Below are 24591 nucleotides of genomic sequence, written 5' to 3'. Positions count from 1 at the left end.
GTGCCGCCGGTGCCGGTGACCGTCCCCCCGGGGGAGGGGGAGGCGGGGCTGGGAGGGGCCCCCCCGCCGCGTTCCCAGGCCCCGCAGGTGTCGGTGCCGGCGGGTGCGAAGGTTTCCAGGGAAACGCGGCTCCGTCGCGGGAAGGAAAAACCATCAGGGAGCGGGTGGGGGGCCGGGACACCGGTACCGGCACCGGCACAGCCCCCCCGGCGGGTCCGGGCCTCGGGGTACGTGACCCCCACACGGCAATGGGCACGGGAACACCCCCCCCCCGGGGGTACCGGGTGTGCACAGCCCTGGGGGTATGGCGGTGGCCACGGGACCGCCCGTACCGGCTGTACACAGCCCCGGGGGTACAATGATGGGCACGGGACCCCCCCACACCGGGTGTGCTCGGGGTCCCCCAACTACAGGTACCAGCCACGGAGCCGGTTATGGGGCCCAGCCCCAGCAGTGGGGTGCAGGGCCGGCCCCCCCCAGGAAGTGCTGGCGACACGGGGTGAGCCAGTGCCACGTCGCTCCCGGGCTCATGTTTCCCAGGGGCCACACGAAGCTCGTTCAGCGTTTCCTTGGCAGGGCGGTGACACGGAGGCGACGAGATAAATCCTGCTTATCGCCCAGCGCCGGCCCGGCCCTCCTGCCGTCCTCGCCGCGCTCACCGCCAGCCCCGTGCAGCCCCAGAGCCCGGGAGCCGGCGTGCCAAAGCCCCGGTGGGCTGGTGTCCAGCGGCGCAGAGGCCGCGGGGATGGGGCCCTGACCTCCCACAGTCCCTCCCTGCCACCAAACTCCCCATGGTACCCAGCCCCGGCACTGCTCAGGTCCATGTGCACCCCAAGACGTCACCCTGGCACCCCAGCGAGGCCTCCCAGCACCCACACCACTGGCCGGGCACCGTGAGGATATCGGCATCCGACCGGGCCGGTACCTCCCCGCAGACATGCCACAAAACCACCAATTAATTGTTATTAATCCCCTCTGCCCCCTCACTGGAGGCCATGCCGCGTCCGACAGCACCCCAAAGCTGTCGCCGGGGCTGGGGGCCACAGTGGGGTTCCAGCATGGCCCCAGGAGCGTAGCGGGATGCTCAGCACCAAACCCACAGCCCGGGGCACAGCCCCTTCCCTGCGTGCCCCTCAGTGCTGCCTTGGCCCCACTCCCCCCCATTCCCAGGCCCCCTCCTGGGTCTCATTAGCTGATGAGCTCCCGGGTAATGAGCTCGGTGGCCCCGCTGGGCAGCTGCTTCCCACCTCCCTCTGTGTTTAGACAAGTGCTGGAGCGCGGCTGTGACAGCACTGGTCGTGGGGTCAGAGCCCCCCCCGAGGGAAAGCCACCAGTCCTTCACCCCTCGGGGGGAGACAGGGTCCCCCCACATCCCTCTGGCCCCTATTGATGGCGCGGGGGCACAGGGCCTTGGGGTGGCCATGTCAAGGGCACGGGCTGGAGCTCAGCTGCAGAGCCACAGGATGCTGACGTGCCTGGCGCCGTGTCCCCTGGAGCAGCCAGCCCTCGTGCTGAGGGGGTCCCCCCCAGGCACTGCTGGGGGCCCTGCCCAGGACACTTCACTGCCCGCCTTGGACCCCCGGTCCCCGCTCCAGCACCTCCCGGTGCACGGCCCCCGGCCCTGGCTGTGCGCCCTCATACCTCCGGCCAGGATGGGGATGGCTGGCGGGGATGGTGCTGGGGCTGTGCCCAACCCAGAGGTGAGCACCCCAAAAACATCCTGGCAAACAGCCCCCTGCCCCGGGAGCGCTGTCCCCCCTGCCCCCCCACTTCTGCTGCATCCCCCAGCCCACGTGCGCAGGGGGGGTCCCCTGCTCTGGAGCATCCTGAAGAGCTCAGCACCCCGCCGCTGCCTCAGGGACCCCGAACCCCATCTGGGGTTTGCGCCAGCTGGAGAAGCAGCACAGCGAGTCTCTGTGCAGGGGTGGCACAGCCCGGGGGGGTCCCCACAAACACTCAGCCTGAGCTAAGGGAGCCAAGGCTGCATCAGGGAGCCCGAGGCAGCACAGCCAGGTGCAGGGATGTCCCCCGGGAAGGGGAACACTGGTCCCACCATGGGTGCACCAGCCTGGCTGCCCATCCCGCATCCCCCTGCCCCTCGGGGCGGCCAGTTTGAGCTGGGAGCACCCCCAGAACTCCCGGTCCGAGGGCTGGGAGCTGTGTGGAGGGCAGGGAAGGTGTGGGGACACCCTTGGGTGTTGGGGCTGACGGCTTGGGGTTCCGGCACTGGAAGGTCAAGTCCCCAGTGCCTGCCGCAGCACAGCCGGCCCAGCGGAGCCGTCGTGCAGGGCCGTGTGGGCTCTGCCGGGGCTGGTGGACACGTTAGCATCTCTCATGGGCGTGTGAATTGGTCCCTGCACACTTCCCAGCGCCAGGCAGAGCCAATTAAGGCTCGGAGGAGTCAGAACAGACACCTTTGCAAATGGGCCCGGCATTCCCAGGCTCCCAGCCCCGGCTCTGTAGGTTTTGACACCTCCGGGCGGCCACAAAAGCATCACCTCGCACCCCGGCCTCACATAAAGCCGGGACTGCCCGGGCACCCCCAGACGTGGGCAGCAGAGCGGACCCCAGCCATGGCCGGACCCCCCACCCCGCTCCTTCCCTGGGGCCTCGTCGATGCCACCTCCCCACGAGCTTCTGCAGAGCCCCTCGACATGTCCCCGTGTCCCCCGCGGGGCCGGGGGCAGCGGGGTGGCCCCGGGGGTGATCCGGGGCGGTGCAGGGGTGCGGGGGGCCCGCGGCAAAGCGCCAGCGAGCGGGAGAAGCTGCGGATGCGGCGGCTGGCGCAGGCACTGCTGCGGCTGCGGCACTACCTGCCCCCCGCGCTGGCACCCGCGGGGCAGAGCCTCACCAAGATCGAGACCCTGCGCCTCGCCATCCGCTACATCGGGCACCTGTCGGCCCTGCTGGGGCTCAGCGAGGAGGCGCTGGCCCGACGGCGGGGGGCAGCCCCCTGCCACTGCCCCCTCTGCCTCCAGGGCCTGGGGTGCTGCCAGAGCCCTGACCCCCGCCAGCACCCACCAGCCCCACGGGAGGCTTCACCCCCTGGCACTGGGGGCTGGGGGTCACCTCCCGTGGTGGGGACCCCCCTGGAGCTGGTGGCCTGGAGGTCACCACCCTGCGGCCCTGCTGCGGGGACTCCCCCAGAGGTGCTTGGGGTTCCCGACATGGGCATGGAGGCCTGGGGGTCACCCCCCTACATCCCTGTGACGGGGACCCCGCCGGAGCTGCACGGGACCCCTGGCTCCATCGTAGGGTCCTGGCCGTCACCGCTGTGCAGCCTTGGAGCAGTGACCCCCCTGGGCCCCCCCCCGACACACGTCACGGCCATGGGCACCAGGACGGCTTCCTCCTGCTGCTTGGAGCCTGCAGCTCCCAGGGCAGGACTGACGGACACAGGCGCCCCTGAGACCCCCACGCGTGGCTCCCAGCCGCCTGCACACCACCAGGTACCCATGGCTCCCTCCCCTGCTCCCGCACCCCTCCGGGCTGGGGGAGACCCCCAGGATGGACAGGAAGGGGGGTGGATGGTCCTCACAGGGTCTGGGCAGGGCTGCACCCACAAATCCCCCCGCACACCGTGGCTGAGGGGTCTGCACGGGCTGGGGGGCACAGCAGGATGCGTGGGGTGAGGGGTGGGGGGCACTGGGTGTGGGGTGGGGGGCACGGGGCTATCCCACCTCACCCAGCTCTTTCCACACAGCTCAGCAGCCCCTCTACCCCGGCCAGGCTCATCTCCCCACCCCCCCGAGCAGCTCCAGTCCTGCACGGCTGCACCCCAGCACGGCACTGGGGGGGCTGGAGCTGATCCTGTACCCCCACCTGCAGAGCCACGGGGGGGACGGTGGCGTGGCCGCGTGGGATGGACACCGGGACAAGGCTCCTCATTAAAGCTGCTGTGCACCCCCACAACCCGACTCGTTACTGTGGGACCTCCCTCGCTGCACCCCAGCACAGGCAGGGTTCCCCCCAACACCCCCCCACACACACACACCCCCCCACACCCACACACACCACCATCCACACGCTTCCCCAGCCCCATGGACCCCTGGAAGGGCAGCCCCCCCACCCGCAGGGTCCCATCCTGCTGGGACCCTCCTGCTCCATCCCTTCGGGGACCTGGGGGACAGTCCCCAGGGGAAGCCCCAGCCCTGACCCCGCAGTGGCTGCGCCGGCGGGGGGACCCCGGCCCCGGAGGGAGGGGGCACGGCAGCCCCCGGCGCAGGGCGCGGGGCTGGGGCCCAGCAGGAGAGCTCGCATGCAGCCGTCAGACGGAGGGGCCGGGGGGGGGGCTGGCGTCGGCAAAGCCCCCAGAGCCACTTAGCACCAGGCTCCTAACGGCCCGGGGGACTCCGTGTCCGCGGACTACTACCCGCCCCCCGCACCCACCGCGGGGTCCCAGGTGCTTCCTGCATTCCCCCAGAGCCCCCCAGCATCCGAGGAGGGGGAAGCTGACGTGCAAGCCTTTATTTACACCCCCCCAGGCCTTGCACGGTCCCGCAGAGTCCAGCACTGACTGCAGGGTGCCCCCCCTGCCACCCCAAAGCCCCCCTGGCCCCCCTCTGCTGCCCATCATACAGGCGTCAGGCCCTGCCCACGGGCAGCAGCCCCTGCCCCTCACCAGCAGTGGGGGGGCTGGCATGGGGGGGCTCCCAGGGGGAGCGTTTGGGGCTGGGGGTCGAGAGGACGGAGTGTGTGGATCGGGGGAGTGGGCAAGGGTCCATCCCAGCAGCGGGGCGGTGGGTGCCACGGCTGCGTGGGGAGGAGGGTGCGCGGCGGTGGGGGCCGCAGGGTTATCTGGGGGTGGTCTCGCCCTGGAACCAGTCCAGCACCGGCTGCCGGTTCTCCTTCACCCAGTTGATGTTGGCGCGGGTCCTCTCCAGGGCCTGCTCCAGCGCCCGCGTCCCCGACCCGAAGCCGATGTCCTGGTTGTCTGCCTTGAACTGCTCCAGCTGACGGGGGGAGCAGGAGTTGGAGTAGGCGGGCATGGGGTGCCCCGGCAGCCCCCAAGAAGCCCAGGATGGGGCCAGAAGCTGCCCAGACCCCCGGGCACAGGAGGGGCTGGGGCAGGACCCCCCCCACCAAGGCCAAGGGCAGGTTGCAAGCTGCCAGCCAGGGCTGGGGTCCCCCCCGGTGCCCGGTCCCACAGACCCTCCTCCAGCCTCACCTGCCGCAGCTCATACTCCGTGGAAAACCTCTGGGTCACCGATAAAATCAGCCGGGAGAAGGAGAAGGAGCCGCCTCCGTACCTGGAGAGCAGAGGGACGCTGAGCCGGAGCCCTGGGCAGAGACGCAGCGGCACCGCAGCTGCCCCCACCCTGCTGGGCCAGGGGAAGGGATGGTGCCACCCCCCCGCGGGGGGCACAGGCAGAAGGGGGATGCTGCCGGCCCCCCGCAGCTCTCCATGCGATGCTCACTGGCTGAAGAGCATCCTCCAGTTGCCGCGGATGAAGTCCCAGGCCAGGGGCTGCCCCACCACGTTGCTGGCAATGCTGTTGATGGTGGCGGTGGCATCCTGCTTCCGGATCTTGTTGGGGTCCAGGGTGTACTGCAGGTACCTGGGGGAGGGGGGGAGACACCCCGCTGGGTGAGGGGCTGGTGGGGGCAGAGCCACGGCCCCCCGCCAGGACCCCACACCCACCGGTTGAGGATCCAGGGCTGGGGACTGCAGGAAAGGGCCGTGCGGAGCTTGTCGGCCTCAGACACGACAGTGGCCTCCTGGAATCTCTCCCAGATGAAGTCCCAGGCCTCCTCCCCGCCCGTGGCCACCGCGCTGCAGTAGATGGAGGAGCGCAGGTTCGGGGGGATCCTGCAGGAAAGAAGAGCTGACTCAGCCGGGAGCCCCTCGCTGTGCCCAGCCTGGCCACCCCCCGCCACACTCACGGGTTCTCGGTGACGTTTTGCTGCCACTGGCGGAAATATTTGGTGGCCAGTTCCTGGCACTCGGTGATGCCGTAGGAGCAGGCTGTGCTGATGGCATTGATCTCGTTGTACCTGGGGACAGAACAGCCATGCAGGGCTGGGGACCAGCTCCCTGAGCGGGGACGTGCCCTCTCCCTGGCACACGCTGGGGTGACCGTCCTGGTGCAGTCGGGGAGACCCCGGGGGGGTCCAGCCCAGCGCAGGGGCTGCAGCACTCACTGGTCCATCAGGCCACTGGAGATGTTGACCCAGTTGTTGGTGACGTTCTGGTAGTAGTCAAAGAGGGGCGTCACCTGCTTCTGGATGTATTTCTGGGGGGCAGGAGGAGGGTCAGCACCCGGTGGCACCATCAGCAGCTCCCCCCCGTCCCCAGCTCGGGGTGCAGACGCAGCCCCTCGCCCCCACCATGCTGGCACGGGGCTCCGCTCACCCGCATCACCCCGAAGACCTCGCTGCGGTCAAACATCAGCTGGAAGTACTGGAGGTTGTTGAGCGCCGCCTCCCAGGGCATGTACGCTGTCTCCTGGCTCAGGAACCGCGTGGTGCTCAAGGCCAAGGTCACGTTGACATACCCAGCCCTGCGAGGGGTGAAGGGCAGTGTCAGCTCCCAGGGCACCCACGCCACAGGTCCCCCTGACCCCGGGGGGGTGCGGCTGGGCTCACCTGGCCAGGTTGAAGGCATCATCGATGATCTGGGCACGGTTGATGACAGGGATCACCTGGAGGGAGCAGAGGAGACGTCTCAGGGCAGCCCCCAGCGGGGTGTGGGGGGGTGTGGGGGTGCAGGGGTGTGCGGGCCCACCCACGGCCCATGTGCTCTGGCCCCACGTACCTGGTGGTCGGTGGCAAGTTGGGCGAGGAGCTGGTCCCAGTTCTCCTGGTTGTAGTTGACGCGGAAGTAGCCGCTGACGTTCAGGTTCAGCAGGAGCCAGCTGGGGCTGTTCACCTTGAACTGGTTGTTGGTTCCTGGGGGAGGACAGGAGGTTCTGACTGAGCTGCCCCCCTGCCCACAAGGCGGGGTCAGGCTCAGCACACACCCCCCCCCCCCACCGGCGCCCTCCTTGGGGGATCCCAACCTGTGCCGGGGCAGGGGAGGTGGCAGTGAGCCCCCAGCTCCCAGCCCGGGCAGGACACACGTACCTGAGATATCAGTCAGCCAGTACCTGTCCCCGAGCGTGTCGCGCGTCATCCAGGTGATGGGGACGATCCAGATGTAGCTGTGCGGGGGACAGGTGGGCAGTGCGGTCACCCCGTGCCTGCCCAGACCCCCCGCCCGGCGCTGACAGCCCCCCCCACACACTCACTGGAAGACGGAGGGTCTGTCCACCGTGGAGTTGGGGTCGAGCAGGAAGTGTGTCTGGGTGACGATGCCGGTGCGGGTGTCGACGGTGACCACAGGGAAGCCCATCTGCAGCGTCCAGCGGTCCATGATGCTGCTGATGGAGTTGGGCAGCGAGACATTGTTCTTCACCACAGCCTGTGGGGGAGGCAGCGGGTCAGCGGGGCCAAGGGCGGGGTGCAGGGCTCACCCAGCACGCAGCAGCTGCGTGACCAGCACCCTGGGACCCCGTCCTGCCAGGCAGCACCTCCAGAGATGGGGCAGCAGCGGGGAAGGGGCTGGGGGTCGGGGGGAGCCGCCAGGAGCAGCCAGCCCCCTCCTACCTCTTGCAGATGAGACCAGAGGTCAGTGTAGACAGTGTTTCCGTAGGCAAAGGTGTGGAGGTAGGACTGTGGGAGAGCACCAGGAGAGACGGGTGGGCAGGGGCAGGTCCGGGGTGCGGAACACCCACAGAGCACCCGGGGAGGGCCATGCTGTGGGACACCCCTCCCCGGCACCAGCAGAGCCTCACCTGCAGCCCCTCCTTGAACACCTCCTCGGTGAGGAAGTCGGAGAGCATCCGCAGCACCGACGCTCCCTGCAGAGACGGCAGGTCAGAGACCCCGGGGTGTGTGGGGCCCCCCCTGACGCCACCCCGGTCCCCCCCGTGCCCACCTTGCTGTAGGCAATGCTGTCAAAGACCTCGCTGATCTGGGCCGGGGTGTTGACCTCGTCCTCGCGGAAGGAGAGCGGGTGGGAGGTGGCCAGGGCATCCGTCGCCATCACCGTGTACACCTCGTTCAGCACCATCAGGTCTTTCTGCAGCAGGGGGGGGGAAGTACCAGCACCCGCCTCAGCCCTGCGTGCACTCCCCTGGCAGTGGGGACGGCCCCCAGGGGGGGCAGGGGGTGTCCAATCCCCTCTGCCCGCCAGCACTCACAATGTTCCAGGTCTCCTCCACCGCATTGGCGCCCAGGTACTCCACGTAGGAGGCAAAACCCTCGTTCAGCCACAGGTCGTTCCACCACCGCAGCGTCACCAGGTTCCCAAACCACTGTGGGGGGGGACACAGCACCCTGTTAGCGGGGCCCGGCCAGCCAATGGGGCAGGCGGGGGGCCCGGTGGGTACCTGGTGGGCCAGCTCGTGGGCAATGACGGTCACCACCCGCTCCTTGTTGCCGATGGAGGAGTAGGCGTTGTCGAAGAGCAGCGAGTTCTCCCGGTAGGTCACCAGTCCCCAGTTCTCCATCGCGCCCGCGTTGAAGTCGGGGAGGCCGACCTGGTCTGGGGACGGAGGGGTCACGTTGATGCGGGGGTGCCAAGGTGCCGGCGGCTTGACCAAGCACCCCAGACGCCCCGTGGCACCCACCGGATTTGGGCAGCGGGTACAACGTGTTGTAGTGGCTCTCGAAGAACTTGAGGATGGGGCCGGTCACCTGGAGCGCGTAGCTACCCTGGCCCTCAGCGATGGCCTCAGGGCGGCCCCAGATGCGAATCTGGAGGGGGGAGACGCAGGGTTCAGCTGCTGCTCAGGCTCGGAGCCCCAGACGGGCAGGGGGTGCCCCCTCCCAGCCTACCAGCACGTTGCCCTCATTGCTCTCCACGTAGTCAAACTGGCTGACGATGAAGGCCAGCAGGTATGTGGACATCCTGGGGGTGGTCTGGAACGCGGTGACATTCCAGCTCTTCCCATCGATCTGCTGCTGCCGGGTGCCTGCGGGGAGCATAGGGGGGGGGGGGGTCACCCCGCAGCTCCCCCCAGACCCCCCCGCCGGGGTTCCCCCACCCCACTCACTCATGACTGGCATGTTGGAAATGGCCTTGTGGTCAGAGGGGTGGATCAGCGTCACTGTGAAGTTGGCTTTCATGGCTGGCTCGTCAAAGCAGGGGAAAGCTTTCCGCGCATCTGCCGCCTGCATCTGCGTGGTGGCCACCACCTTCCTGCGAGCAAACCCCATTAACCCCCCTCTGCAGCGGCCGCCACCCCCCCAGGACCCTCCGCTCGCCCCACGCCCCGCCAGTCCTGTCCCTGCTGGGGTGGATGTGGAAGCAGGGGGGCACAGAGGCTCCTCCCCACCCATTGCACCATCCCTGTTGGGAGAGGAGCCCCAAACCCAGCCCATGCCCTCCGCCACCCCCGGGATGGCCCCACGACCCCCCCCACCCTCCACCTACTTGACGCCTGAGACATCCACGTATTCGCTGCGGTAGAAGCCGGCCAGGTCGTCAGCCAGCTCCCCCGTGAAGATGGTGACGAGGCGGTAGCGCTGGCCCTGCTGCAGCGCGCTGCCCAGCTGCACCACCAGGTACTGGGTTGGGGTCTCCAGCCAGGTGCTGGAGATGGGGGGCACCCTGGAGCCGTCCACCGCCTGCAGCGAGGCGTGGAAGGACCCTTGCAGGGTGTAGTTCAGCTTGTTGCTGTGGATGAGGATGAGGTCAGTGGCTTCCGTGCAGACGAAGACCACGCTGCTGTTGCCCTTGAAGATGTAGACATTGTTGGCGTCGGGCGTCAGGAAGGGCTGCAGGGTCACCTCGTAGGACTCCGGCGTCAGCGTCGTCGGCAGCCGCCACCGGTTCCAGGGGTGTTCGGGGCCGGCGGAGGAGGGGGACACGGCTGTGGTGGGGGCGGTGTCCGTGACGGGGGGGCTGGCCGTGGTGGTGGTGGCAGTGCCAGCGTCCGTCACCTTGTTCTTCTCCTGGGCGTAGACCACCGAGAGCGCAATGATGGTGGCCACGGCGCCCAGGGCCAGCACGATGGCCACAATGCCCACGGTCTTGCTGATGAAAAAGCCAGCCGCCATGGCGAGGCTGCGGGCACGGCGCTCGCGGAGGAGGCTCTGCCCAGCTGGCACGGCTTTTAGCCTCTCGGTCCCACGGGGTTTATTAGTCCAAGTTAATGGGTGAAGTATTAAATGACCATGAGGCTCAGGGTGGCGACGGCCCCTGGGATGAGCTTTCCACCCGACCGCCTCCCGGCCCCGCAGGAGCGCTAACGCCCCGCGTCGCTGCAGTGGGGGGTGAAGCCGGCACCTTGGGATTGCACCATCGCAGGGATGGGCAGCATGGGAGCGGGTGTGGGCTGCGGGCCAGCACTCCCTGGGTCCCTCCCGAGTGCCAGCCTGGCCCTGCAAAAGGAGGGACAGAGTGGGGTAGTCACAGCCGGCGGCCCCAACAGTCATCCCGTTTGCCCTCGAGTGACGGGGTCCCGGCCACTGCTGGGGGGTCCCAGCTGCCCCTCGCCCTGTGAGGGACCCACTGCTGGGGCTGGGGCTGGGCTGAGCCCTCACCGGGCTGCCCATGCACTGAGGGAAAGGGGGAAGGGCGTGGGGTGCAACCCTGGGGGTCTGGGTGGCCTGGGTGGAGCCTGGGACCGTGCTGGGGAGGGGCCCGCTCTGCCCGGCCTGCCCACCCTGCCCGCAGCCCTCTCAAAGTCCAGGCTTGCACCGCCAGGCTCACACCCGGGGGTCAAACTCCAGGACCCATGAGCCCGGCTTGGGCAAGCACGTGCCCGCTGCCACCAGCCGCGGGGCACCCAGCAGCCACAGCCCTCCCGCCTGGGCGAGGCGGGGGGAAGTCAAAACATGGGTGTGAGATGGCGGGTCCCACGGGCACGGCCTCGCCTGCACCCCACGGTGGAGAGGAGCCCCCGGGCAGAGCAAACACAGCGGGGCTGGGTGTGCTGGCGCGCAGGAGCGGGGCACACACTGCTCCCCAAGAGCTCGGCCTTGGCCCCCCAGGCCATGGGGGTCAGCCCCAGGGACTCCTTCCCGGGCTGGGGTGTCAGAGCAGGCCCAGCAGAAAGCCCCAGGAGCGAAGTCCCCACAAGCAGGGCAGGGCGGGGAGGGGACGCACCGCGTCTCGCCCCGAGAATAGAAACTCCTCTCCCCAAGGTCAGATCACCCAGCCAGGAGACACGGGAAGGTCCCGCCAGGAGCCGCAGCTCCGGGCCAAGGGGCGATGGCAGGAGGAGAGTGAGGGGTGTCCTCAGGGAACTGTGCCCTGTCCCCGACAGTGCCTGCGCCTGGTGGAGAGTTCCCGAGCCCGATATCCCCTCGTTGGCCCAAAGGCACTGGGTTTGGGGAGCAGCAAGCACCAAAGCCTGGCTGGGACAGCTCTGCCGGGGCAGGAGGGTGCTGGGGACGTCCCCTGTCCCGCAGCGCCGCGTCCCTGCCCTCCCCACGCAGCCCCCTTGGGCCTGGCGTGCCGGCACGCGCCCCCACACGCGCTGCTCCCCCATTAACACCAGCCAGGCCCTCTCCTCCCCCCCCAGCCCCCACCCCAGGCTGCCTGCAGCACCCCCTGACACCCCGCACCCTGACCCCCCCACCCCCTCACAAGCTCCTGCACCCCCCTGCTGCGGGGCCCGTGCGGACGGCGCACACGCGTGTCCCACGTCCCACACGCAGACACTTGGACACAGACGTTGGGTACACATAGACATGCAGTTCCCTGGGCCCTCCCCACCCCATAACCCGACATGCACACACACCCCCCAGAGCCCCACATAACCTCATCCACCCCCGTAGACCCCCCCAGAGCTCTCCATAACCTCATTGCACCCCCATGGGTCCCCCAAAGCCCCCCATAACCTCATGCACCCCCATGGACCCCCCCGAGCCCCCCCATCATACTCGGGCTCCATAACCTCCACGCACACGAACCCCTCAGCCCCGAACATGCCCCACTGCCCACCCCACACCCCCCGCAAGCACCCCCACAGCCTCCCCCCCCGCTCGGCCCAAGGGTGCCCCAACGGTCTCCCAGGGTGGGGGGACCCCCAGGAGCCCCAGCTCGGGGTCTGCGTCCCCCCACCTTACCCCCCCCAACCCTGCCGGAGGTCCGGGCAGCGGCATCGCCCCCCCGCTCACCTTCCAGCGCTCAGCCGCGGGGAGGGGGGAGCAGCGGGGCTCCCGCTCGCCCCATCCCCACCGAGGCACCCAGGACTGCGCCCTGCCTGCGCCCTGCCTGCGCCCTGCCTGCGCCCGGCTCCCGGGCGTCTCAGCTCCGCCAGCTCAGTCGCCAGCGGGAGGAAAGTTTCCTCCTAAAGCTCCAAGGGAAGGAACCTGAACCTCCTCGCCCCCTTAACCCCTGGGCTGCTGGCGGCCGGGGGGGGCACGGCCCGGGGTGGGGGGCAGCGGGGGGCAGCGCCCAGCCCGGGCCCGGGGGGCTCCCGGCCCCAACAAGGGCTCCCGCACACCCGGCGCAGGGACAGGGCGAGGGGGCTCTGCGGGGGGAAGGTGCCTGCGGCCCCGGGCAGAGCGGGACCCCCGGGGCTGCAGGACCCCCCCCGGGTGCTGCTGGGGGTCCCCTCCCTTGCACCAGCCTTGGCTCATCGCGGAGGGGGTGGCAGCACCCAAGCCGGGCTGTGTCCCCTCCCCACAGCGCCCGGAGCACCCCAGCACACTGGGAATGGGGTCCCTGCTTGGGGGTGCCCCCCGCTCAGCCCCCCCCAGCCCAGCACCCCCCGCCCTGGCAGCGGTGGGTCAGAGACGTCCCGGTCCTCGTGGGCCCGCGGGGCTGCAGTCGGGGCACAGGGCAGTTTGCCGGGTGCAGTACCCCGAGGCAGCTGCTCCCGGGGTCTCACCGATCAGGGGGTGACCCGGCACAGCCGGGGGGGCACAGGGAGGGGGCTGGGGCTCGCCTAGTGCTTGGCAGGGCCCCTGCCAGGCTCCAACGCCTGCTCCCCTGCACCTCGCTGCCAGGGAGGGGGGGCCTGGAGTCGGGGGACACGCTCCGGCAAGCAAACCGAGCTCTGCAAAACCCAAAGCACAGCTCAGCCGGGGCCCGGAGCCATGTGACAGGGCTGGTAGCCAGCCCCATGAGCCAGCCCCATGGCCCATCCCTGCACCACGCTGGCAGCTCGGATGGGAGAGCACTGAGCCCCCGGCAGCCCCTACCCTCCACATGCCCCGTCCCCCCAAGCTCACCTCGGGGTGCAGGAGGGGTCTGGGGGCCTGGCCACAGGCCCTTGGGGCACCCAGGGTCATTGCCAGCACCGGGTGCCCCGGACAGAGCCCCAGGGTGGGGAAACGGGGCCCAGGGGCTTCACAGACTCACAGAAGGGTTGGGGTTGGGAGGGGCCTTAAAGCCCACCCAGTCCCACCCCCCTGCCCTGGGCAGGGACACCTTCCACTAGCCCAGGTTGCCCAAAGCCCCGTCCAACCTGGTCTTGAACCCTTCCAGGGAGGGGGCAGCCACAGCTTCTCTGGGCAACCTGTGCCAGGGCCTCACCACCCTCACAGGGAAGAATTTCTTCCTTAGATCTCACCGAAATCTCACCTCTTTCAGTTTAAACCCATTACCCCTCATCCTATCCCTACCTCCCCGATCAAGAGTCCTTCCCTCCTTTCCTGTAGCCCCTTTACGTCCTGGGAGGCCGCTCTAAGGTCTCCCCGGAGCCTTCTCTTCTCCAGCTGAACCCCCACAACTCTCTCAGCCTGTCCTCACAGGGGAGGTGCTCCAGTCCCAGAATCACCTCTGCGGCCTCCTCCAGAACCCCTTGCGCAGGTCCGTGTCCTGGATCACCCCAGGGTGAACCACCCCATCGTCTCTGCCCCCCTCCTCATGGGCAGGGGGGAAGGCAGCAGCAGGGAGCAGGCGAGGGCCTGGCCCTGCCCCAGCGCCGTGGGACGTGGGAAGGGGCAGCGGGGCTGGAGCCGTTACCGGAGGCAGCTGCGCACAAACATCTCCTGGCTGCAGAGGAAGCACATGAGGCTGGACACATCCTGCACCGGGGACGGCCGTGCCATGGGGCTGGGTGCAGGCACAGTGCAGGCTGCTGCCCCAGCCCAACCCCCCCAGCACCCCCAGTTTTCCCTTCCAACCATCCCGGTGCCTGACACACCCCGTTGTCCCCACCCCAGGACACCGCTCACCTGCTCCCTCCACCCCACTGCTCCAGCAGCCGACAGGAGGGAGAGGAGGAGAAGGAAGAGGATGGCTGGCGGAGAACAGGAAGGAGCGGGCTGCCCGGCTCCTTGACCTCCACGAGCCACTGGCAGTGGCTCATGGCCAGTTGGGGAAGGGTTAAGCAGCAGGGAGGGGAGACGGCAGGAAAATTCCTTCCAGGCAGAGTCACGGTTTCCCTGCCAGGGGAAGTGGAGGCAGAGCCGAGGGAAAGCTGAGGAAGGGGCCCCGAGCCAGCCCGGAGGCTGGTGGCCAGAAGGAGCTGTGACAGAGCCAGGGGCACCTGGCCCGAGGAGCCCGGCTGCTTGGGGACCTCCCTGCCTGACCCGTCCCCTCCAGCCACGCTCTCTGCAACCCCCAGGCCTCGGGGGGACACCTCCATGTGCCCCTTGAGCCCAAGAGCGGAGCAGGGACGCTCTGCGGCAGGGAGGAGGCAGGGAACAGCGGGAGGGCAGCAGCAGGTCGAAGGCTGGTGACCAAAGGCCCAGAGCAGGGGACGCCGCTGTCACAGCCCCAGGGGGGGCCATCGCGCTCCCCGCTGCACCCAGGGACCCTCCCTGGAGCCCCTGCTGCAGCAGCCCCAGCCCCAGGTGTGCTCCGGGACCCTATTTCCCACCCCCCCACAGCAGCCTCCGCCAGCTGAGAGCCCCCCCGGGGCTGCAGCCGCTCCACCAGAGCTGCGCAGAGGCCCCCAACCCCTCCCCGTGCTCCCCCCAGGCCAGGCCAGCAGTAGACACAGCCACGGGTTCAGACGGTGGTTTATTAGGACACGAGGACACGCTCCAGCCCCGCTGGCCCCAACCCAACTAGCAGCCCAGGCAGCTCCCTGCCCGCTCCCCTGGGCCAGCGGGTACCACCCGCGCTGGCCCAGCTCCGGAGCTCGCAGCAGCTCTGATTGGCAACCCTGGGCAGGCTGGTGGCAAGCAGCGGGCAGTGCTGGAGCGGGCACAGGGGGCTGCCCAGCGCAGGGAGGAGACAACAGCCCAGGGCTCCTGCGGGAGCCACCAGCTACAGGCGTGTTTTCACAACTGGGAACCCCAAGAAGTGCTGGGAGAGGCAGGACCCGGCTCTTTCCCCTCCTCGAACAGCGAGGAAAGAGGCTGCACATCCACGGGGAGGGGAGAGGGAGGGAAGAAAGGCCACCCTTGCTGTGGGGACACCGGCAAGTGTGGGTGCAAGGTGACAGACAGAAGCACCGTCACCACTCCCTGCAGCACACCTGGCCCACTGTGAGGCCAAACGGGGCCGGGGGAGCCCAGCAGAGCCCAGCTCCCCTCCCTGAGCCAGAGCCCCCACCCCTGCTGCAGGACGCTCACATGAACTGCGACAGGTTGGGCACTTTGATGTTGATGTCACCGATGTTGATGTTGCGAGGGATCTCGGGCAGGTTGATGTTCTTCACAGCCGAGACTGCGCGGGAAGGAGCAGCCGAGAGCCCACCCTGCCAACAGGAGGGACTGGTCACCGCCGGCCCCGCAATCCCCTGCTCCCCAAACACAGCCCTGCCCCGTGCTGCCCTGCTCCCCCGAGCCCCTGGGCCCGGCCACGTCCCCGTCTTTCCCCGCTGACAGACCCGTTTCTATTGATATCACAGGAGCAGCAGCGCAGTGCTTCCCTGCGGCCGGAGCAGAGCTGCATCTTCACAGTGACAGCACAAACAGGGGCAATAAACTTTTCACTACCTCAGGTTATTAACCTTGAGGGGAATAGCCATTTCCATGCTTGGGCTGCTCCCTGCATTCAACGGCCCGGAGCACAGCAAGGGAGGGATGCCCCCAGCCCACTCCCCACAGACTCAGGCAGGCAGAGACTGGGGGTACTGGGGATACCCCATAAGTGCCAGAGAAGCGCATCAGCCTCCCCCGGGGCAGAGCCGCAGCGTTGCCACTCACCTCCGCCTTCTCCAGCTTGCTCTGGGCCTCCACCTGCGCCACAATCTCGTTCATGTTGGTCTCCAGCACCATGCCACCTATCACCACCTCCTGCAAGATGTGGTGAACCTGCAAGGGGAGGAGAGGGATGGGATGGGGTGGGATGGGGTGGGCTGTGAACCCAGCCCAGCTCTCAGACCAGCCAGGAGCAGCAGCGGCCGCAGCGGCCGCAGGCTGGTGTGGGAGCACGCCAGGGGTCAGTGATGTTTCCCCGAGAGACACAAACCCAGCCCCATCCTCCCCTCAGCCCGCACAGCCCCAGTGGCTGCCTGCAGAGCAAGAGGGCACCCATGGTCCTCAGCACAGGGGGAGTCTGGCAGCCCCAGTCCCGGCTCTAGAGGACACCCCCCACCCCAGGGACCAGAGCAAACATTGCCTGTCGGGCCCACGGCAGCCCCCGGAGAGGCCAGGTCTGACCTGGCCCGCCAGCACCCACTGGCTGCACCATCTCTGACACCTCATCTGAAGTTTGATCCCTCCCTGGGCCGGGACCAGCTCCCCACCTAGAAATCTGGGGGGGAGCCCACGGGGCAGCACAGACCCCAGGGCCTCCCAGAGCCTGCGCTTCCCAGGACCAGTTTTTTCTACCCAGAAAGCCAGGCCTGAGCCCAACCACTTTGCTTTCGCTTAGGAGAGACAGGGCTGCGACACATGCCCCAAAAAAGTACAAAACTGCTGAGAGTGGCTGGTCCCTTCCCCAGGGCCTGCATGGGGCCAAGGATGAACTGGAGCCAGCTCAAGGCAGCGAGCTGCACCCTCCTGCCAGCCCCCACCGGGGAGGGCCAGCGACACCCCACAGCCGAAGCAGGAGAAAGGGCCCATCGTGGTCTGCAATCCGGGAAAAGACGCACCCTGGGCTCCACCGCCCCGCAGAGCTCAGCCTTCCTTGCTAAGTCAGCAGCTCCCAGCAACCACCCAGCACAGATAATGAGTTTATGGGTCTCTGGTTCCTTCCGTGAAAGAGGCTATTACTGGAGGATGGTTAAGTCATTCTATCGTTTTATGGCTTCATGAGGTCAGGTTGCACTTGTAAAAACTGTGTGGCAAATACTGCCAGGGCAATGCTGTGAGAAATAAAGCAAGCAGGAGAACCTGCTCGAAGGGGGAAACCCAGCTCCATGTGAAGGGCGAGCCCCCACAGGGCTCCCCGCCGGTCCCATCCTGCTCCAACAGCACCAGGAGCAGAACTGGGGGGTCAGCACTGCACAGGGCGAGCCACAGGCCATACAGCCCCTTCCCAGGACACCCGTGGCACTGGAACCGCTGTTCCGCAGCACAGCCCCAGCCCAGCCCCAGCAAACGCCGCACCGGACGGTGCCGGCAGCTCCCCACAACAGGAGAGCATCTGGGCTGCAGGAAATGTTGTTCCTTCGAGATCTGGCTTTGGCCCAAGTTGGACCAAAACCAACAGGGCAGAAATCCCAAGCAATCTTTGTTTTCCAAACAGAAACACAGCACTTTCTGAACAAACACGTCCTCTCTGGGACCTTGCAGCTGCTGAGCAAAACTCATGTTCTCCTCCAAGGTACGAAGAACACACAGGGGTTGGGCAAGAGCCTCTGAACCTCCCCACGGCTTCGTGGCTCCAGCCTCCCCTTGAAAAAGAGGGGTCCCTGCAGCTCTGAGGCTGCCGAAGCCAACAGCCTAAAAGCACTGGTGTCACCAGCGCCTGGGAATCACGGTCCTGCCAGCCCCATCCTGCAAGAGCAGGGACCCAAAACCCTCACTCCACGGACCCCGCGCTGCACACAGAGCGTGAGGTGGGTGTTAAAGGCAGCAAGAGAAAAATCACAGGACCCGGACAAAGCCGCTCCCAAAGCCCAGCCAGAACCTGCTGGGTTGGGGATGTTCAGAGTCGAAATCTCTGCTGGCCAAACCACCACCACCGTCCCACCTCACTTCTCACAAACCCTGAAATCCACCTGCCCTGCCCTGCCCTTGGCAAACCACCCTCACGCAGACGGGGCTCGGTGCACCCCCACGGCCGCGGAAAGCCCTGCCCCAGCACCTGAGGGGCCAGGGCGGGGAGCAGCGGGACACAGCTGCGCACTCCCAGCTCCCCCAACGCCACCAAGCCCTCGGAAGCAGCAGGGGCACTCAACATCAACACGTCTGAGAAATAAATATGCGCCAAATATAGAGACGAGGGCACCCGCTGACAGCGGCCAAGGCCTGAAGTCAAGGCTGGGAAGCAGTGGGAGCACGGGACCGGCACTGAACAAGACTGGTAGGGGAGGCTGGGGGTGGCCAAGCCCAGGGTCTCCCCAGTCAGAAACCCTCCAACTCCTGCCTGCCCTGAACCCTCTGCCTGGCAGGAGAGTTCAGAGGAAGGACAAGCCGTGCTACTGTTGGCAAAACAGAAAGCAACAGGGTAATTCCTGCCCATGGGCTGCGGATGGAGAGCAAAGCTGCCGGCTCTCGGTGGCGTCACAGAAGGGGTAACTGAGAGCACGTCCTCCCGCAGACGGGGCCAGAGGTGATCTGGGTGGCTGTCGCCGCAACTCCTCCCCCTCCTGACATCTTCCTTCCTCTCCTTTGGCTTGCTTTGATAAGAACGTTTTTTCTGACAGGTTAATCAACGTTGTAACATTTCTGAAAGTTTACAGCTGGGTAAATTATGAAATCAAAGTCTTACTTCACCAGTTCCTAGTACATTCAGCTGATCCAGATCACCTTCTAAGAAGATTTTCTAACTCCAGTTCTCTGCCAGAGTTCCTAAGTTGGAATCGCTGACAGAAACGGAACATTTTACAGCCTTGGTTTTTTTCCCACTCCTCTTTTTTGTTGGCATGTTTTGTCTTCAACAAAGGAACAAAACCCTTATCAACAGCAACCCAAGTCTAGCACATGTCAGCTAAATTCTCCTTTCTCTAAACATAATCCCAGCTATCTTCAGCCCCATCTATGAGACCATCAAAGAGGATAGGTTTCCGCCCAGAAACTCAGTCCAGCTAAAGAGGAATCGTTAAAGGCTGTGGCTCAAATCAAAGTTTACCAAACACTTTGTATTCCAAACACTCCCATTGTTCCTTACCTTTCTTTCCCTGCAGCTCTAGTAAAATGTTAACAAGACCTCTGACAGGTCCCCATGTCCAGCGAGAAGAGGCAGAACGCCCCTGCATGATGCCGGAGCCTGCCCAGCTCCGTCGGCACCGGCCCGTGCAAAGACCAAGAGCAAAGCCTCCACACAGATCCCCCTCACTTGGCCCCGCAGTTACCCCACATCGTGGCAGACACCAGGAGAGCCCCCACACCCCCCACCAGGCGCAGCCCCGCAGCAGCCGCGCCATGGGGCAAGCTCAGGGAGCCGAAAGCCAGCTTGCCCACGGAGGATGTGGAACAGAGCCCAGCAACTCCCGTCTCCTGTTGGGAGGACACGATGCGAGCAGCTTACGAAGACCCCAGGCTGACAACTTCCCCACCCAGGATTTCAACCTCTCCCCAAAACACAAGGGTTAACGTACTAACAGCCTCTCCTGGGAGGCTCCAGAGCTGGAGGCTGGGCTGGCTCCTGCCCATGGGAGTGCAGGGCTCCGGGGGGAACGACAGCGCTGGCCTGGGGGAGCACCCAGAGCCTATGACCCACCTTGTCCATGTGGAAGATGAGGTCCAGCTCACAGACGTTCTCAAAGCACTTGTCCAGCGTCTCCACGAAAACCTGAGGGGGCAGGGAGGGGAGCTCACCACAGAGGACCCCTGCAAGACGCTGCCCGCGCACCCAGAACCCCCGCAAGGGGCCCGGCATAAGGTCAAGGGCAGCGAAACACGGGACCCAGCTGTTCCGGGGGAAACACCCCGGGTTCGATGTCCTACTCCGCAGCGGTGCTGAGACAAAGGGGCCACAGCCCCCCAGAACGGCCCGAAAGGGGCCGAGTCACAGGAACGGCATGATCACAGGGTGGGTGAGGCAAGCAGGGCCGGCAGCTCTGCCACCTCCCCACACGCTCGCATCTGCCGTCAGCCGGACTCAGCAAAGGTCCCTTCACGCGCCCACGCGGTGTTTGAACACAGTTATTAAAATGCACTCGTAGTTTTGGGGCCCTGCTGTAAGACAGACATTGAGGGGCTGGAGCGTGTCCAGAGAACAAGGAAGCTGGAGCAGGGTCTGGAGCACAAATCCTGTGAGGGGCGACTGAGGGAACTGGGGCTGTTTAGCCTGGAGAAGAGGAGGCTGAGGGGAGACCTCATCGCCCTCTACAACTCTGGTTGGAGCGAGGTGGGGGTCGGTCTCTTTTCCCCAGTAACAAGTGATAGGACAAGAGGAAACGGCCCCAGGTTGTGCCCAGGGAGATTCAGATTGGATATTAGGGAAAATTTCTTCACTGAAAGGGTTGTCAAGTGTTGGAACGGGCTGCCCAGGGAAGGGGTGGAGTCACCATCCCAGGAGGTACCTAAAAGACCTGTGGATGCAGCGCTCAGGGACGTGGGTTAGTGGTGGAGCTGGCAGTGTTAACACTTTTTTTGTTTGCTGGTGATACCAAATTGAGCGGGAAGGGGATACTCGGGGAGGGAGAACCACCCTGCAGGGAGCCCTGGCTGGGCTGGCAGAGGGGGCTAACAAGAACCTGCTGAAGTTCAGTAAGGACAAACTCAAGGTCTTGCACCTGGGAAAACATCATCCTGGAGGAATGAGGGGAGACCTTATCTCCACGTTCCAGTATTTGAAGGGTGGCTACGAAGCAGATGGAGACTCCCTTTTACAAGGAGTCACACGGAAAAGATAAGGAGGAACGGGGACAAGGGGAGATTCTGACTGGACACAAGAGGAAAATGTTTCACACTGAGAACAATCAGCCCCTGGAATAATCTCCCCGGGGAAGCGGTGGGTTTGCCAACATTGGACACTTTAAGATTCAGCTAGAGGAGGGCTGGGCCAGCTTGTCTAGGCCAGACTTTTGCCAGAAAGGTTGGACCAGCTGATCCTTGAGGCCCCTTCCAACCTGCCACTCTGTGACTCTATGATTAACAGTTGGACTCAATGATCTTAAGGGTCTTTTCCAACCTAAATGATTCTGTGATTCTATTTTTTTAAAGAAATTCATCCAGATTGACTTCCCCCGCTGCTTCCAGGCGGAGGAGCTGTGGATCGGCTAAGGCACACACAGCTCCCCCTCCCCATCGCAGCCCCCTGAACCGCTCCCGTCGCTTCCAGAAGGGCCAGCACAGAGATGTCGCAGACACAAAGTGCACCCAAGAGGTCTTGGGGCCTCAGGACTGGACCGTGCTCTGGGGGAAGGCACCTGCCAGCCACCCTCGGGCAACAAACACCCCTGCAGAGAGACCGACCTGGATGAGGTCCAGGATGCCCAGCTCACTCTCCGAGGAGTCCACGCAGAAGACAAAGTACAGTGTGGCGTAGTGGCGGTAGATCAGCTTGTAGTCGGAGCCACCAAACAGGCTGCGGAGACACGAGGGGAGGTGACACTTTGAGGGGGACACACACACACGCAGCTCAGGCGCTGCCCTGGCTGAGGGGACAGCCCGGCACAGCCCCCTGCACCCCGATGGAGGGATGGGGGTTACCTGCCGCACTCCAGGAAGTTGCAAATGTGGTCATCGCGCTTCAGCACCAGGTGGAAAGTCTCACGGATAATCTGCTGCTGGACCTCCTCCGCCTGCAAGGAGGCGAGGGCAAGCACCTGTGGGTGCACGGCCTGGAGGACCCACGTCCCCTGCTCTCCCCCGAGGGACACGCTGAGCTCGTAGCTCAGGGTGATGGGCAGGTCCCAGCTCCCCACCAGCCCTCAGCACCACAGGGGCAGCCTTGGGTGACCCGGTGTGGTGGCCACGGGCCATACCACGGCACCAGGCCAGGGTACTGGGCTCCTCGATCGCTCCCCGCCCAGCCCCAGCCGAGCCCCCCGGACACCCCCAGCCCCACACCGGGCTCAAGTACCCGCTGCCACCAGCCCCAGAGGCAGCCCCGGCCCTGGCCCCGGCCCCCGGCCCCGCACCAGGTGCTGGTAGAAGCGGACGAGCCGCGGCTTCCCGTGGTTGTTGAACACCAGGATGGCGTTGATCATCCCGGCGGCTGGACGGGCCGCGCCAGGCCGGGCCGGGAGCAGAACCGGGGCCGCAGCGGCCGCAGCCTCCCCGCAGGAAGCCCCTCACCCGCCCCGGAAAGGCGGCGGCGGGCACCGGGGCGGTGCTCCGGGCCGGCCCCCGGTGGGCTGAGCCCGGGCGGCCCCGCGGGGACCCTGCGCCCCCGGGGCCCGGCCTCGGCCCGACACGCGGTGCCGGGGCTCGGGAACCGACCCGGGGACCGGGGGAAAGGGGGGAGGCCCAGAGCCGCTCCTCAGGCGGGGACGCAGCCGCTCGCCCACTTGCCAAGGCCGGGGGCTCCCCGGGCCGGGATGCCGGGCCGAGGCCTGCCCGGTCCTCTCCGGGACGGCGATGACCACCGGGGCAGACCGGGGAGGGGGCAGCCGCTCCTCGCGGCCCGCAATGGGGCGGGGCGGGGCAGGGGCAGGTCGAGGCCCGCACCGGGAACGCGCCGCCGAGGCCCGAGGCCCGAGGCCCGAACCGGCACCGGCCGTCCGCTCCCCGCCCGCGCCGCCAGGGGGCGCACCAGCCCCGGAGCGACGGGAGCCGCGCGGTGCCACGCCGCGGAGGAACGCGCGCGGGGGGGGCGTGGCCGATCGGCGGGGCGGAGCTCGGCGTCAGACCACGCCCCCTCTTAAAGCGCCAGCGCCCCCACTTGCTTCTGGGGGGATTTCGTGAGCGGGGCCTCTCCCAGTGGCTCAGCCCTGCCAGTCCCTGCCCTGCCAGCCCCTGCCCCGCTGCCTGCTGCCCTGCCAGTCCTTGCCCTGCCAGTCCCTGCCAACCCCTGCCCTGCTGCCTCCTGCCCCACTGCCTGTTGCCCCACTGCCTGCTGCCCTGCCAGCCCCTGCTCTGTCCCCAGCAGGAGCTGCCGGCCGGGGAGAGGCCCCCCCAGGCCCACCGGGTGGGGACAGCCAGGCCAGGCTGGGCCACCAAAGGGAGGACACTCAGCTGCCCACCATTTTCTGTGCTCACCGCAGCCCCCTGGCTCCCCCGAGCCCCCCCCAGGACCAGCCCAGCCGGGCCATGGTGCCCAGGGTGCTACCGTGGCACAGCACTGCCATCGCTGGATAACCCAGCCTGCTGAAGGGTTATTTTCCAGAGGAATGGGAGAAAGAATCACACACAACGATGGCGGCTGCACCAGGTGCTTTTTAAGGACCAGGGAGTCAAAAAGCAAACAGCAAAGGGTGTGTGATCCCAGATCAACGTAAAGAAACCGCACACGGGCGCGATCTAAAGACCACGGCGTGGCTGAGTTCCATCAAGGCACATCAAGGACAACGAGGAAAGGATTCGGAAAGAAGTACCGGAAGGAAGGGGGAGACGGGGAAAATAAAGATCCATAATTTAATGGGGAAAGAAAGGGAATAATCAAGGATAGAGACACCCTCTTCACTCCGGCCCTCGTATGAAAAGGCTGTTTGTGAGCGGGGATGAACAACAGCCATGAAGGGAGGGGAGAGCGGGGTGACATGGAGGAGAGCCGGGGAAGGACGTCGAGGGCACCAGGCATGGGGCAGGGTGATCCCAGCACCCATTTCCAGACGATGGAGGGGAATCGTGTGCCAGTGACGGTGCGTGAGGATGATGCCGAGGCGGCGGGAGCCTTCCTCCGGTCGGAGAGCGGGGACCCACCCACGTGAGGGCGTGAACAAACAGACGGTGCCGCAGGCGGGATGGGGGGGTGACGGCGCCATGGCACCCCAGAAGTGGCGGGTGACAGGATGCACTGGCGAGCAGCGGCTGTGGCAGAGCACGGCCCTTCCGCCGCCTCTGGACGGGTCCAGCCCCTCTTTCCCCGAGGACCCAGAGCGGGGGGTCACCAAGATGGCGGGTGTTGAGCTGCGAGCTGCCACCCCCCCCATCGCTGTCCGGGGGGCGGGAGGAAGCGGCCTCCGCGGCTGGACACCCATTGGCCAAGCGTCACTTCTACCCCCAGCCTGATTGGCTGAGACCGCTGCAGACACCTGGCGTTCCTCAACTGCGAGAGGCTGCGCGTGATCCTGCCCTGGCGTGCTGATTGGCTGGGGCGGCTGCGGCCTCGTGTCTCCCTCTTCTGATTGGCTGAGGCCGCTTCAGCCTTCTGTCTCCACATCTTGATTGGCTGGGGCAGCTGTGGCCTCATGTTTCCTTGTTCCTATTGGCTGGGGCGGCTGCGGCCTTGTGTCTCCCTGTTCCGATTGGCTGGGACAGCTGCAACCTTGTGTATCTCTATCCTGATTGGCTGAGGCAGCTTCACCCTTGTGTCTCCACATCCCGATTGGCTGGGGCAGCTGCAGCCTCGTGTCTCCCTCTTCCGATTGGCTGACACCAGCTGCAGCCTCGTGTCTCCGCATTCCAATTGGCTGGGGCGGCTGCAGGGCTGCTCCCGGGCAGGCAGGTGGGCTGGGGGCTGCCCCCCACCTCCGCGGCCCCGGCTCCCCCCGGCTGTGGCACCCGCTGAGCTGGGTCCCGGCTGTGCTCCGGGTGTGC

The 24591-nt window shown here is 66.5% G+C and overlaps 2 protein-coding genes across 4 annotated transcripts; both read right to left on the bottom strand.

Moving 5' to 3' along the window:
* Window positions 1-4452: 4452 nt before the first annotated feature.
* On the bottom strand, window positions 4453-12238 carry ANPEP (alanyl aminopeptidase, membrane). 3 transcript variants are annotated; one of them, XM_074837017.1, is made up of 21 exons: window positions 12109-12238; window positions 9416-10365; window positions 9036-9181; window positions 8818-8954; window positions 8610-8736; window positions 8370-8524; window positions 8181-8294; window positions 7916-8059; window positions 7773-7838; window positions 7585-7650; window positions 7227-7399; window positions 7063-7139; window positions 6755-6888; window positions 6586-6641; window positions 6353-6500; window positions 6142-6233; window positions 5884-5994; window positions 5642-5809; window positions 5418-5558; window positions 5168-5249; window positions 4453-4952 (listed from the first exon to the last, which is right to left on the bottom strand). In XM_074837017.1, the coding sequence occupies exons 2-21, from the start codon at window positions 10039-10041 to the stop codon at window positions 4794-4796; spliced, it is 2922 nt and encodes a 973-aa protein (XP_074693118.1). In that variant the 5' UTR covers window positions 10042-10365; window positions 12109-12238; the 3' UTR covers window positions 4453-4793. The 3 variants fall into 3 exon arrangements, with proteins under 3 accessions (XP_074693118.1, XP_074693117.1, XP_074693116.1); XM_074837016.1 differs by having other exon boundaries at window positions 9416-11354; window positions 12109-12233; XM_074837015.1 differs by having other exon boundaries at window positions 9416-11309; window positions 12109-12233.
* Window positions 12239-14886: 2648 nt separating this feature from the next.
* Window positions 14887-22645, bottom strand: AP3S2 (adaptor related protein complex 3 subunit sigma 2). The gene is made up of 6 exons (XM_074837439.1): window positions 22032-22645; window positions 21601-21692; window positions 21364-21475; window positions 19664-19735; window positions 16039-16146; window positions 14887-15587 (listed from the first exon to the last, which is right to left on the bottom strand). The coding sequence occupies exons 1-6, from the start codon at window positions 22098-22100 to the stop codon at window positions 15459-15461; spliced, it is 582 nt and encodes a 193-aa protein (XP_074693540.1). The 5' UTR covers window positions 22101-22645; the 3' UTR covers window positions 14887-15458.
* Between the last annotated feature and the right edge of the window lie 1946 nt (window positions 22646-24591).

Source organism: Strix aluco, chromosome 12 (assembly GCF_031877795.1).
Source record: "Strix aluco isolate bStrAlu1 chromosome 12, bStrAlu1.hap1, whole genome shotgun sequence".
Lineage (NCBI taxonomy): Eukaryota > Metazoa > Chordata > Aves > Strigiformes > Strigidae > Strix > Strix aluco.
This window is presented reverse-complemented; position numbering and strand designations above follow the sequence as displayed.